We start from the raw sequence: 15288 nt of genomic DNA, 5'->3' as shown, positions 1-15288 counted from the left end.
TGTGCGCGGTAATTGGTCGCGCTCATCAAGCACAGCACTAACAGTGGTCATCACTGTCTAGCGATTAGCTTCTGATAGGCAGATGGTGGGATAAAGCCAACCGCAGCCAACGTTTAAAACCATCATTGTCTAAGGAAGTATGTACCTTTGAATTCGTTTGGAATTGGAAGATTTGTTTGAATATCCTACTGTTAAATCCGGTTAAGGCTTCGTAGCAAACCAAAAACCGTGCTGCGCAGTGGGCTACCCATTAGCGGTTATTTATCCCCAGACTCACGTAAACCACGTCGTCTTATAAGAATTGGCGGAGACTAATTAAAATTTTTGCGTTGTAAGCGCTGTTTTGTAAAAACTCCCCGGGACCCTGCCGCGCGGCGAAGAAGTCGCCTCGTAACAAAAGACCGGCCCGGTCCTAATCCCGGTAAGAGTAACTATAGCAACAATATAATGCCAGTCTTCATCAACATCTTCGCCGCAGACAAAGCGAAAACTACCAAAACCTGAACAAATATCCCGAATTTGCCTTAGGATTTAAAATTCTGTCCATTTAAAAGTCTAAATTGAAAGGTATAACGCGCTGCAGCGTATAGCCTGTCGGTTCGGCTATCACACGCCGCGACGGGGCAAGTCAATCCAGTGTCAACGCAAAGAACAATAGGATGATTCGAATCTTCTGGGAGACTGCTGAAATCTAAACAGTTCCGCGAGCACCCATGTCACTCACGCGACGTGACGCATTGAATTCAGTGACGACGTTATTAAGACGACCGGCTCGCGGGCTTTTTCAGATTTATCGAGTTTCAATAGGGCGAAAAAAACTACAAAAACAACTTACAACTGGTGAAGTGCTGTAATGCAAATCAAAAATCTTTCACCGAAAATTGACTCAAGCTTCAGCTATGGTAATTCATCCCGCAGATAAAAACTACATCGATACCGTTAAAATGTGTATCATTCATCCGGCCGCTTTGAAGTGCAAGTTCAAGACGAATAGATTCGTGGACTTCGCGCAAGATTACCGATTAAAATAACCAGGGATTATAGTATCGTAAAGGCTAAGCTTATTTCGGCCCTGCTATGACCAATGTTACACATCAAAACTGCTTTAAATGCATCAAGCTTGTCAAACAATGTATAAATGCCAATAACAATGCCATGTATATACCCTGAATGCCGTAATTCAATCTGGCTCCCATTATGTTTTGTCAATGTTAACTGCTTTGACCAAAAAAAAAAAACGAAAATCGAGTGAGTCCTATTGAGCCTTGTAACCCGATAAGCCTGACAGCTCATCGATGATTCTACAGGGATCGAATGGCCGTATATCTTCAGTGCGTTTCACTTAAAACAGTCGATAAGCCAATTGTACCCACGTTGATGACACCAGCGGCACATGCGGATGGTGAAAGTATTTTGGATTTTTATTGTTGACTGCGAATGCACAAAGAAACACGTAGGCGTGTTCGTAACGCAAGGTATTGGAGATGGCACAAACTAATGACTTGACTTCGCCAAGAACAATAGAAAATTGAAAATCTTTCTGAAAAGAGGAGCATGTCATGCCCCCGGCGTTTGAGTTTTTTTTCTAAGAATCAAATTTGTTTTTTCAGAAGCTCGGACGTGACAATCGTTAAGTTTATGAAGTACGTTGCACTCACGTAGGTGCTTCGCTTTGTGATCATTTTTTTCATGCTTTGTTTTATTCTTGTTGAAAAGGTCGGAAGTATTTCATAACACTCATAGACTCCTTCAATACAGAGGGACGCTGTTTGACCGTTTTCCATTGAACAAAATAGCTTAAAGTGTGATATAAGTAATTGAACTTTGAATGCAGCATCTCTTTTTATAGCTAACTGATTCTTATCCAATCAATGATCCGATCACAACTCCCATCGCTGTTCGTACAGCCTTCGAATGGCCAATCAGAAATCAACCGGAAGACCTTGATTATCACCGATTCATGGCCATTCAATGGTTAGAGAGGGATATTGGCCTCGGATTAATCAATCAAAGCTACGTTGAATCGGTCGCTAGAAAATAGCACGATAATGACAATCGTTTTTCGCTTCAATGGACAATAATGAAAAAAGCACGTGGATGGTTCGTTCTAACGTATGGAGCAACTCAACTTGTATGAAATGGCTTTTCATCAGAGGATCTACGATCGTTAGCTTACGATCCCATCTACCACGGTTTATGGTCACAGACGGACAGAAAATCAAAGCAGCAGGGGTTTACCTTCGGGGAAAGGTTTGGGCAGCCGAAACCACGTGCGCGTCGTATAGACAAGACAGCAGACGAGCGGGCATCTTCCAGATATTTATGATTGTCCCATATGTCTCCGATTAGAAAAATAGTAAATCAGCGAAACGACGACGACGACGTCCTTGCAGAAATTAGTTTTCAAAGAATTCAAAAGCAGACGGGACGATCCCTATGAATCTTTTCAATACGGAATTGGGGCTTTAATTCCCGAACTGATATACGACCTTCAGTTCGATGAGGGATCATTTTAATTAATTACGGTCGACAAAGAATTTGATGAACTGGCATAAGGCATTTGGGTGCTTAACGTTGTCTGGGGCCTTGCATCCCTTTATTGGTATTCTAATTAATCGAGGGTGCACTTGAGGCTATGTATTCAGAATTCATGTTTTATACCTCCATAAAGGCCCCACACACGAGGCCAGAAATGCGTTTACGCAAAGCGTGCTGCGTCAAATTCGACTCGTGTCTGGGTGATTTTTCCAGCGCGCCTTGCCGTTCGCCAAATATCTATTGCGTTTAATGATTTTCACCACAAAGTTCGCTCAGGTGTTCGAGGTACTCAAAGCACTGTGCTGCCATCGTCGCCAATGCGCATTGAAGTCATTACTAAAACTCAGATAATAGTGTGGCATAGCAAATTGATAAATTTCAGAAAAGAAAACCGCTGATCTATTTATGGACTCATCAGTCCATGATCTATTGTAGTATTTTCTGTACTACTAGAATCAATTCAAACATAATTTTCACCTCGCAAGACCCTCATTCTGAACTTTTTGCGATGGAGTATAGTAAAAGGAACAGGGGAATTCTTTCTTTATGGCCAGGATGACGGAAAGGCGCTTATAAATGCTGCATAGATAGTGAATATGGTCATGTACACGCTTGGCACAGTTTCTTTGTTGAGTGCATTTTTCGCCAGGTGTGCAGTGGACTCAATTTAGCGCTTATCATGCGTACGAAATTACCCTTTCGGGGTAACGGGTTGGCAAAAAACAAAAAGGATTAATGTCGAGGACACATCTTCTATAACGAAGGCAAATAAGAGTAGCTTAAACATAAATGAAAAGATTTGATGGTGTCGTCTGTGAATGTGAAAACCGAAGACCCTAACCACTCGACCGGACGACCAACTGATTTATGACGAAGCATTTATGACAATTTTACAGATGCTTGCCGCCATTTTTCAGGCTACATTTTGTCCTGCATTGTTGGGTGATTTTTTCTGCTTTTCTAAAAACATTTGCGATGCGTGTTTTATTCATATTATATGGGTCTTTGCATGGATTTTGACAATTTTGGCTAGTGTAAGCGGTGTATATAGTGAATACAACGTATTGTCTACATGGTCAAAATGTGCCTCGGTACTAATTCACGAACATTTATCTTTGTTAAAATAGATTGAATTTCGAAAAAAAAGATATAAAAACCTGCAGGCCCGACGTATTAATGAGGAGTCGCGTTGGTGTTTCCCCAATTTAGTATCGACCTTAGGCAAATAGAGACATTTTAATGGCTCTGCGGCAATATCTTAACATTATTTATAGCTTCTGCATAGAAAAAGGCGTAAAACACAAAAACCCCTAAAAGCAATGAAATTCAACATTTACCCTATCAATTTAGATGTCGTCATAGATCTATCTGCAGCTTTCATGCTGCACTATTAGCCAAATTAGTGGACGAACCGGCAATTTGTCGTTTTATTTTTCACAATCCGATTTTCATTATTTCAGTTTGCCAGGTGACGTCCCATAATCGTTTATCATCTTAATGCGTTGTTTCTCATCTTTTGCAGATTTGACAACGGCGCTGCACACAATTTTTCAACGCAAAACGATGCCCGGGATACAAGGACAACTGACCTGAATAAGTCATATCCATCTTTGAGAAATATTTGTTATTTGCGCGTGTTACAACGGAACGCTAGAAAAGCGAAGTTAGTATGATAAGTGAATAAATAAATCACAATTCTTACAGAATTCACAGGCGGATTATGAACAAGTGTCCGGTATGCTGGATTTTGGCGGAATTCTGAATATTCACGCGGTCAACCGCGATGTGGTATTAGAAGCACATAAGCACGATCCTTTTTCATCCCTCCAAGAAAGGACAAAGGCCATATTATAATCTCTGATTACAGGCTCACAGCAATTTTGGATACAACATTCCTTATGCATCGTGGTGTTTCTGCGGAACAAAAGTTGCAAAAACACGGTGAGCCATTTTGAGAAAATGGTGATATTTTCTAAGCCAACAAAGGCGCCAAATGTTGTGCTCGTACAGCACCCGATCGCATCGGTAATCTGGCTTTGTTGCGGTTGTATTTGAAGAGGTCGTGGGTCCCATGCGTGTCTGATTTGGGATGTTTGACGTGTTCCATCGATTGACCAACGTAAATCATGCGTTCTGAATTGCTGTAGTAGACGTTGATAAATCGGGCCTCGAATTAAGACCGATTAGTTCTTAGCCCCCCGCATCGTATAAGGGGAGATCACGCTGCTGCTGCTGCAGCAGTAGTTCTGTGCACGTATTCAGAAAAGTCACCCGAATAAGACCTGCAGTTTAGATAACTGGGCTAGATCCGGATGGACGGCAGCATTTCACGACCGACGATCAAACCATCGCCACACATTAACTTCTGTAGAAGCGGGACAATGGTATCTATTTCATCACGAAAGCGAATCATCCGACTCTTTAGGTAAAAAGATTAAAATCAGTCGGGACTATTTTACCCAGATAGAGATCAGCTTGGTTAAGGCCTTCCCCATCTGGCTAGAGGACACCCGCACGTTATCGCCCGACTTGCTGCGCAATCGGTCACAATGGCGCTTGTCAGAAGATTTGATTAATTGGGTCAGATGATGCGACTTAGATCGATGACCCCCGAATACAATCAGTTCATCTTCACTTTTTTCAATCATATGTTCGTTTTTAGATCATTTCATCCGCGGATATTTCGGCCGATAAACTTTGCCAGGAGGTCGTGTGTCATTGGAGAACATATTATGAAAATAAATGGCGATATCAGCCTCCATTTTGTCACATTCTCTGATTTCGCAGCGTGTATTTATCGGTCACGTTTGCTACTGCCCCAGGTGGTGTGTTGCCATCGCCGATGAACGGTACTCAATATCTCAATATACAAAACTGTTTAAAAACAAAATTTTACGCGTTCACATGCATGCTTCACTATCCACACAGGGGATGAGAATCTTAAGTGTGGCGACGAACTTATGTGACTATCATGTGAAAGGGGCTCCGAGCTATTTGCTAAATAATCATAATAATTGGGCAGACTTTTACCAGAAAAAGAAGAGCACCCCAACTGTTCTGGCCGTGATCAGTTCAAATGAGAATTGTTTTGGTCACTAGGCCGTTGACGATGTTTCGACGGTCTCGCGAGGATGTCTTGTAAAATGACAAAAATGGCACCATCGCGTGAAAGACCCGGGGATCCAAGCATAACCATGGACACACACGCGCGCCGCCAACAGTTAAGAAGCGCAAGTGACAAAAGGTTTTTCATCTGTTATTAGCGACTGCGTGGAGAATCGGACAACAGAAGCCAACATGGCGGAAATGCACGAGCCACCGACGCTTGTTTGCGGTGGAAAAAAGCGGCCCCAACCGATCCGGTGGTAAGGTGTAAGAAAAATTACCATAAGCACCAAAAGCACCCATTACAAACTCGCGAAAGAAATGTGGCTTAATTTTCATGTGAGCAAATGGCAGGGGGTCCAGAAGTAAGACCACTTAGACGATCAAATCGCCCACACCTCAGGTGGAATGTGGAGGATATTCTAAGAGCACTTAAGACTCGAAATGTATTATTAATCAAAAACTATTGAGCATATTTACCACGACGAAGCACCGAGCACGTGTCGGGTTGACAATGGCTGCTGGTAATCGGACGCGACCATCGGTTTTTAGCAACCTCTTCATTTCAGAAGAGCAGCTTCATCGCTTGTATAGCTAGGCCACGGCCACGTCCACCAACACTTTCGCATCCATCAAGTGATGAGATAACATCGAAAGTTGCATAAGTTCAAAGCGACGTGAATTTGAATTTAATGTTCCAAAACTGTCTATTGTGCTTACATCTGTTCTAGCGCTTGATTCTGTCTTAATTCAGCATGACGAAAAACCACGTAACACGGGGGAATCTGCCGGAAAGTTGCAGGACCACATTGTGCAATGCTAAGGGATCATAAATCACGCGCCATCATTGCAATTATTTCTCGTCGCAGGTGGCCACCGACCGATGGCAAGTGAAACAAAAACAGAATAGAAATTTACTAATTTCTGGCCCATTCGTGTGATTTACGCGCGACGCCGTTGTAAGAATATAACCCATGATCTCGAGGATAGGGAGATCGGCAGCTTTGATACTGCGCACCTGACTCGATATCTACTTTCCCTGACTAAATGTCAAATAAGTTCTGGGTATGAATCTCACAGTATCGCGTTACTGAATGCAGAACCCTACGACAAACCTATTTCTCAATCGGACACACAACTACTCCCATGGTATCGCTGCCAGGGGCATTTCGTTATTGACGGAGAAAAAAAGTTGAAATACATTTCTTTCTCAAAATGTTTTCTGTCATGTCCCGAACTCTTCACGGCCTCGGATACCGCCGAGTTCTTTTGAAATAGAATTCATCATACGTGTTAAAATACCATTCAGTTTGCAATCGCTCAAAGCGATATGTTCAAATTGGACTCACAATTGCCGTATGATGGGGCCAATATCTTCATAATAATTTAGCTTTTCATATGCAGCTGACTGTCTTTGCTAATATTCGCATGAGAATCGAAGAAAACATCGGTTCTCGCCCGAGATTCGATGAAATTTGAAAAGAAAACATAACAAAAGGCTGCAAGAAAATATTAATTGATATGATCTTCTTCCCAGTGTTAGCTTCGTGCATCTATATGGGACTGTGGATTCTCGTCCGTTTACTTAAGGTTAGGCAAACTTCAACTCAATATATCTAAGCTTGTTTTGGTTTACTGAAAACCAGGTGAAATAGTAGAAAAATTCCAGATGGCTCATGACTACCGTATCCTCGGTGATCAAGCACTGCAGTGTAATATTACACCACAGCATATGACGGAAATATCCGGTTCTTCGCACATTCTACGATATAGTTATGATTGCTTTTGACGAAAATATGAGATCTCCAACCAAGACGCTTTTCAGCTTCTCAATGCGTAATTGAATGGCGCCATAAGTGCACTAGGGTCTCAAAGCGCACGCGTTCTATCGAATAAAAACCCGCGACATTGAAAAGGTACAATGAATTTACAACTATTTTACGGCTGGATTTTTGTTCCGAAATGAAACTCTACAACGCTTTTAGCGTTCGCCGGTCATCCAGCCGTGTAGGCTTTCAATGTTTGGTGGTGTCGATGACACGTTTTCGGTCCCGTTTAACCACTGCTGCTATAGCTGAATTATTATTCCAAACACAGCCCCTCGACGGGGAGCCATCTGTAAGTGCAGCAAAAAAAGCACCGATACTTGGGGCAAATACGCCTTTGATCCTTTGATGAATTAAAGGGCGGAAATTATACCATTTGGGAATACATTACTCTTAAAAATGCAACACCATCGGCTGCGGAAACGAAACCAATATGGTCTCCTTTTGCCCCAACGATCGCACTACATCATGCGTCCCTGTTCGGCGCAGTAAAACCTCAGTCGATAGTGCTGCGAGGTTCAATTTACAAAATGAAAGATCCATCAAATCTTGTTGTTTGATTCGATCTGTATTTCAAACTGTGCAATTAACAATTACCAATTTCATAACCCAATAAGCCAAAAGGTCCGTCAACTGGAGGCAATCTTCAGGGCATAGCGTTAGTTGATGTTAGTAGATACAGAATGGTTATAATTTCAACGTCGATTCTTCAATTTTCAGTGGAATTCAAGTACCGGTACTACTCGCGTGAGCGCTAGCTGAAGGATTGCGGGTGTCATCGTTTCGCTTTCAGACATGATAGTTTTGTTTTTTCATGCATGGACAAAAATTAGCTACGAGGCCTGTTGGAGAATGTTGCCACAACAAAAGTAGATTTGAAATTTGATTGAATTATCAAGGTAAAAGGGCCACATTGTAGACCGCAGTATTATAGGCGCTAACTTCATGATAAGAAAAACAACTCTTATCAGAACATGACAATCCCGAGGCTCCTGTTTTGTAAACGACAAAGATCTTCGTTCAATGCGAAATGATAGTTCTCATTAAAGTTTAATCACATTATTTCATCATATCTTTTTCAATTCACTTTACATTATTTTGTATAGTTATTATTGCGACGCACCTAGAAATGTTCTACATGTAAAACTGATTCACACTTTTAGATGCACCCAAATGGTCACTACCGGTATGTGCCCAATGCTATACAGAACCAAGAGTTATCTGCTATCATGCGCGTGGGTGAACAGTGACTCCGACGCGCGGGAATATCGAAATTTATTGCGCATTGAGAATTGATGGATAAATCATTGACCATTCACGATGTTTATGTTCAACGCATCACAGGCTGGCCGCGTCCGTTTCAGTGTTCCGATGCCCGACAAATCGGGCGATCGTCGTTTATTCTGAAACATTAAGTCTTTATCGGACGTCATGCAACGAAGCTCGAAATGACAACGTAATAACTACTATAGTCGATGTATCGCGCAGATATTGCGTCACCACCTGAGACTAATGATAAGATGGACGGCGTGAAAGAGAATGAAGTCAACCGTTCGACCATTCGCCACGGTTCTGGACGCGTATGCCCGGACGCGTCAAAGCGCATCTTATACTCCCACGTGATTTTATCTCTCGGTAAGACTGATTAACCATGGTTTAATTCGATTATCCGCTGCGACTCCTGTTCATCAGAACGAAGAGCCGACGCGAAAATAACTAAGCCGTGTCGTTCGCTGAGCTGAGATGCTCGGTGCTCGGGTCAACACTGTGACTGGTATTCCATTGATAGGACACCTGTGTTGGTTATGCGCGCGTGAGAACGTATTAAAAATGACCCAAGTCGCATCTGTCGGTAATTCAATCGTACTAGACTAAATACTTAACTACGGAACAACCAGAAAACTACGGACCGCCGTCAATTCTTATTGCACTACGATCCATTCATTTATTCGTAAGCATTTTTTACACATATTAATTACAGCCAATCGAAGATGAGAAACAAGCAGGGACCTGTTTTCCTCGGATTACTGAGTCGCCTCTAAATGTTGAATACTGATATAGTATATATACAATTACACATGACTTTTCATAGGGTTATTGTCAAAAACGCGTAGCAGATCAGACCTTCGTTTCATTGCTTTTGGTAGCATTCGTTGATTTTGATTTCGTCGTATCTTTATTAGAGACCACAACGAGGTTAGTAGTCACAGCCTTGTTATCCGCTTCCTCCACTGGTGTTTCGGCAGTCGCGTTCTTCGCATTGGCGTTGGAGCCTATATGCATCGCAGAAATAAGCGAATTCGGTCGCAGTTTTCCGTCTCGTTCCATCTGTTCGAATTTTTCGTTTTCGCCCGTCAAGATCAAAATTGCAGGATTCGTGGAAGTTCGCTTGACCACCTTGGACGGTCTGCGACTACCGTCTGACTTATTACAACACGGCAAACACGGTGTGCATTCCCCAGACGATTGAGGTGACGTGTACTTGGTGCCTTTTCCACATCTGCAGTAACCCTCTGTAGCCGCGGCCAGAAGTACCACGAGAATAAACGACACGATTCCAATCGCTACACCAACACCCATTCTGAAATCCAGTGCTGCGTAAAAAGAAAAACGCATATTACATTACGATAGATGGCGAAGTCATCGACTGGCATGATTCAGTTCGCGCGTTCGACTTACGTAACGAAAACGGTTTACAATTTTCGTCGCTTTCGTCAGAATTACCCCCTACAAATCCGCAATCGTTTTGACCGTCGCACATATAAGAAATGCTAATGCATTCTTTATTCGGGCAAGTGTACTGGAATCCTTTACAATCCACTAGAAAAAAAGATACATATATACAAATATACGATCGTATTAGGCACTACTTTGTTTCATCACATATAAGGTTACGTACGTACCAACATAATCTGTTGTCATCGGAGGAGCAGCTACAAAAAACCAAAACAAGATTAGATACATAATAATAATAATGATAAATAGCTATTCTATAGCGCAAAATCCTATAAGATAGTTCTTATGCGCTCCGCAGGACGGAATGGAATTGATAATGTGCCTGGAACATGACCATTTAAGTGTCTTCTGAGCTGCTGTGAATCTAAAGATATGTATTCCAATAGATTATAAATATTCCAAAGTTTCGGAGCGTAATTCGAGAGATATATCCTCTTATTTGCTTGGTGAATATGTTGTTATTTTAAAATCCCGACGGAAACCATAATTAATAATGAATTTCACAACATTTAATCAGACACGTATTTATCTGAAATTGTGTTGGTAATTTACTCAGATAACAGATGTTCATTTCAACGATCACTGATTTTTGGAAATAGTAAGACTTTCTTCGGAAACTTTTGCACGGTATTCGTTTTACCTTTGTAACTGAAGGAAAATACTGACTTAAAACCGTAATTCGTTGTCATATAATTGGAAAAGAATTTCATCCACATCCACCGACTACTGGAGTATAACGTCACATTCGAAGTTGAACTACAACTGTGGAACAACAGCGGGGCGGAAGCGTTACCGTCACGAACCTGAAATATCAAGACATTTCGCTATGTTATAATAATTGTTACAATAATGAACCGCAATCCCTGTCGCGCGAGTGTATTGATTGCCGAGTTAAAACCGTTGGGTCAGGGGCTGGTTGCAAGTAAGGTGGCTAAATTCACCGGTTAAGTTCTGGTTTACGTTGAAAAGAAACCCTGACCGTCGGCTAAGAATCTGTTAGGGCTGATTCGGACCATGCTGGGTTTATTTTTCGACTTAGAAAAATGTGATAACAAATTTGGTAGCGAGAAAAGAACGTTCGTAGAAAAAAAAACGTTTAGGGAAAACAAAGTGGTTTGTTTTCTATTGCTTAATATTAGTTTTCTCGCTACAAATTTTTTGCCAAATTTTTCTAGGTCGAAAGAGCCAAATCAGCCACCATTTATGGAGATGTTTGCACTTAGATTTTAATAGTTGTATAAATTCATGAGCACTTGTATTCAATAATCGGTTTCGGAGATTCTGAAGAACATGGCAATCTATAAGGAGAAAATGGTAATGATCCCCGATGGTTCACATAATGTACACGAATTACAAATTCTCTGCACGAGGTTTTATCTTCCAAATTCCATTGGTAATTTTTATTAGAGCCACAAGGTCGGGAAAAAATTATTCTTAGATCCGTTGGCAATTTTACAAGGTGATTTTTGAAAACCAATTGGTTTTTTACTATGGGTTATGTATTCCGCGAGCTAAGCTTTCCGTATAACTTTCCCGCTGTCTTTTTTGTTACATCCAGCATATTCTATATCGAGAAAATAATTTTATATCATGATAACAATGACAATGATACTCATGGTGATTACAATGTACAAGTTGGTTACCTCTAGATAGTCATTACATGTACCATCGGATCCAACTTCACCGTGCACAGCCATGATAATAAGCTTTACTTGGTGATTTAGTGGTGCTTGTATCGTCCATATGCACTTATCCAAAATACTGTAATTTGTTGGATATCCAGGTGTTTGTATCAGGCCGGTATCCGCCGCACCGGGAGCAATAAAGCCACCGCATCCAGCTTCTGTAATGACGAGAGATATACGGGTTGATATACCCATCCAGACTAAGACAATGAATAGAAGATTTAACGCGATTCTATATGAGATGATATCGTAGATCATGCTTACCAATGAAGAGGGATCTTGCAACCGCCAAAATACATACGAATATTGATATGCGAAAAATGATAACCATCATAAGTACCACTGAAAAAAGACAAGTACTAAAATGAAAACTTCTTTTATTTTGCTTCAAACTCTTAATTTTTTGTTCAGCTATATTCATCCATTAATGACATAGATTGACACCCTAAAAATGTACCTAAGTCTTTACTACGGAAGTTATTCACCAAAAAAGAATGAATATAAATCTTACCTGTCTAACGCGAAAAATCTAAATTCGACTCAGGCGCCCATAGCCAAATAATCAGATCTCTGCGAATGGTAAAAGTCAGCGTTTTTTAAACTTAAATCAAATAGTCGTGTTTATATTTCGTGTAGGTGTCTATATATTCACTGTGTACATGTATGTGTGTCGACCGTGCCTGTAGATACGTTTTGTTTTTGTGTAACTGGTTTTCGAAGCGTGTTTATGCCTTCGTCGGCAAGAGCTGTCGTGGTGCAGTGCTAATAACGTCCGTATTCTTAACAGCTATCAGACCATGACGACGGACCTTGCCGCGCCAGCAATGCCGACCAGTACCGTGCCTGTTCACTCGGGGGAAATGAATGAACAATGTATTGCGGAAAACGCCATTGTAGTTTTTCACTTAGAACGCGATTAGCTAGTCGACGGGTACTTTAATTAAATGTTACGCATGTATACTCAATGGGACGTTATTGAGAACTCCGAGATTTACTGAGCTATGCTTGTATATTGTTCTGGGGGCATTAAATCGCCATTGCTCAGTTCACGACTGATGGGTGAAGAAGCTATTGCAGCATTTTTAGGAACTTTCCGTCCGATTATTACGACCAACCAAGGCCAATTTGCATGGTAATTTCATACGATGTCACTTCCTGATCATTATCAAACATAAGATTAAGACATGGACTAATCCGACAAGGCCGATAAAAAAGCCTTTCAGCTCTGAAATTCAGCAATTGGCCAAAATTCGAACACTCGACCAAAAATCGTAACAAAAAATGACCAATTTGGACACAAATTTGTTAACCATTTAGATCAACAGGATTTTTCTCATCGGAAAAAAATGATACGCAGAAAGGAGATGAAGACTCGAGCCACCAAGAGAAAAATAGCTAGAAAAAACAACTAGAAAAACAAACCACCCACGCAATAGATATTATTATTCAGCGTTTTAATGCTGACGTCATTTTCAGTTCATCCAAACATGATCGATTATCATTATCTTTACAGCGATGTCCAGCCAAGCTCTTTAAGTACATCGGTTGCAATTTTTTCGATTTCTAATCCATTGCTTTCCGGCTTTTTCTCAATAAATCCTGCATTTTGAAGTTTTTTTACAAACATATCCCTCCAACTCTCGAATTGGTTATCAATCTGCAACGATATTAAAAACCTAGATAATCCAAGGGCATCATCATTTAAATGGTAAAAAGATTAACCTCCCCTCAAGATTACCCATTAGTTGAATAATGATTATCTATTTCCTTCGTTTCTAGATTGAAAAAGATCTGAATCAGATGGCTGCAATGCTCTTGCCTATATATTCACTAATACCCATAGTATACCTTGTTGACTTTCTTATTGAGGTTGTAGGCATCTCGAAGGGAATCATAAAGAATTCTAGAATCTAGAATTATATCCGCTAACTTGAAACTATTGAATAGGCCTATATTGATAAGTCCCCGTCTGAAATATAGTAAAAAACACTCAGAAAGCAAAAAATAACACTAGTGTTACTATTTACATAAGCCTGGGGCCGAGAAGCATAGATATGGGGGTCATCATTTAAGGAGATGTTCGAATTATTATCGTAAATTAATATCTTTATACTAACATAACCATTATTTTGAGAGACTAAAGTAGAGTTTAACATTATAGTACCCGATGACGAATTTTGGATAAATATGTGAAATATTAATGAAATCGCAGCGAACAGGATACATACTATTGCGGCTTATACGGAATAAACAAAAAATATTTTGTCTCTACGAGATCAAAGCAAACAAGTCAAATCTTTCGTTGGTTATGAAGAGATGTTGAATACGTATTGCAAAATATACATAGGTACGACTAATAATTATATTAATATACGATGAATTTTTCATCACTGTACATATGGATATAGTTTTCGTATGGTGTTAGATTGACAGAATGATATGACATTATACATATCCGTAGATACGCAATTTCAACCAACACAATTCGAAAATGCTCTTTTATTAATTTGTGATCAATAAAAATGATGGAAACTATTCTCATAAATATACATACTTCTCAATGCATGGTCTGGCTTTCGCGACGGAAAAACACAATATTACCAACAAAAAAGCTATATGGGAAGCTAGTTTCATTATAGAGCTGGCGAATACACGATATGACGGAGAATGCAACTGAAAGCTATCGAAATTGCTTTGTGGGAATTAACCAGATAATTTCACATTCTAACACCATTATCTTATCGAGCAGTTTAAATATACCTTCGTTTCTATCTGATCGTTTTTGTTTTTTCCGACACTTATGAATATAAATACATCGTCGAAACGACCGTTGTGTGTTGCGCGTAACAAAAAACGCCCTGTTAGACTCAAGATGGCGCATGAGTAGCTGAACGAGGCCAACGCAAAGACAGATTTTGAAAGTTTGTGGATTTTCTAATGGCATCTAAGTACTGCGATTCACAAGACAATCTTTTCATTAAACCTCGGGGTTAGTAAGTGAGAAACACTGAGATGCATTTCTTTCTCAGAATGATTGATATCTGAAAACATAGATAGATACTGAATATTGCAAATCGTTCGCAAGTGGTGGCATATTCGGGCCAAAAAATTCTGCACAACGATACATTTACTGATGAAGATGATATATTTCATTAATTTATATTTTGCCCAGAGCTAATCACAATCGTAAATGTGGTACAAGGATTAATATCGCATAAGGGATTGAGAGGCAGATACATGGGTGTGGTATTTGAAGAAAGGTCGCCTGAAAGCTCATTACACTACCAAAACCAATTACGAAAGGCAGTCATATACGCACCGGCATACAGATAGAAAGAAAATGATTTCTGCCGTCAACGCATGGATGCTCATCCGTAATAAAGGGTAAGGCTTTATTT

General features: G+C 40.4%; 2 protein-coding genes across 2 annotated transcripts; both read right to left on the bottom strand.

Annotated features, from left to right (window-relative positions):
• Window positions 1-9484: 9484 nt before the first annotated feature.
• LOC141915029 (uncharacterized) lies at window positions 9485-12608 on the bottom strand. The gene is made up of 7 exons (XM_074806408.1): window positions 12402-12608; window positions 12155-12232; window positions 11849-12048; window positions 10846-11008; window positions 10373-10402; window positions 10149-10289; window positions 9485-10063 (listed from the first exon to the last, which is right to left on the bottom strand). The coding sequence occupies exons 2-7, from the start codon at window positions 12222-12224 to the stop codon at window positions 9588-9590; spliced, it is 1080 nt and encodes a 359-aa protein (XP_074662509.1). The 5' UTR covers window positions 12225-12232; window positions 12402-12608; the 3' UTR covers window positions 9485-9587.
• Window positions 12609-13315: 707 nt separating this feature from the next.
• On the bottom strand, window positions 13316-14618 carry LOC141915167 (uncharacterized). The gene is made up of 3 exons (XM_074806591.1): window positions 14445-14618; window positions 13739-13859; window positions 13316-13547 (listed from the first exon to the last, which is right to left on the bottom strand). Exons 1-3 carry the CDS (start codon window positions 14522-14524, stop codon window positions 13398-13400), a joined length of 351 nt encoding a protein of 116 aa, XP_074662692.1. The 5' UTR covers window positions 14525-14618; the 3' UTR covers window positions 13316-13397.
• Window positions 14619-15288: the final 670 nt, after the last annotated feature.

This window comes from Tubulanus polymorphus, chromosome 1, assembly GCF_964204645.1.
Source record: "Tubulanus polymorphus chromosome 1, tnTubPoly1.2, whole genome shotgun sequence".
NCBI classification, from domain to species: Eukaryota; Metazoa; Nemertea; class Palaeonemertea; order Tubulaniformes; family Tubulanidae; genus Tubulanus; species Tubulanus polymorphus.
The sequence above is the reverse complement of the archived record's forward strand: the minus strand, read 5'-3'. Positions and strand labels throughout refer to the sequence as shown.

Bases quoted from the DNA above. Each gene is read 5' to 3' on its own strand.
- LOC141915029 (XM_074806408.1), bottom strand. From the start codon at position 12,224: ATGATGGTTATCATTTTTCGCATATCAATATTCGTATGTATTTTGGCG. The intron at 10,403-10,845 runs GTAAAACGAATA...GGTTTTTTGTAG, and splicing joins ATTTTCCTTCAGTTACAAAG to CTGCTCCTCCGATGACAACA. The intron at 10,290-10,372 runs GTACGTACGTAA...CTTTTTTTCTAG, and splicing joins GATGACAACAGATTATGTTG to TGGATTGTAAAGGATTCCAG.
- LOC141915167 (XM_074806591.1), bottom strand. From the start codon at position 14,524: ATGAAACTAGCTTCCCATATAGCTTTTTTGTTGGTAATATTGTGTTTT. The intron at 13,860-14,444 runs GTATGTATATTT...ACTATATTTCAG, and splicing joins GCCAGACCATGCATTGAGAA to ACGGGGACTTATCAATATAG. The intron at 13,548-13,738 runs GTATACTATGGG...ATATCGTTGCAG, and splicing joins TCAATAAGAAAGTCAACAAG to ATTGATAACCAATTCGAGAG.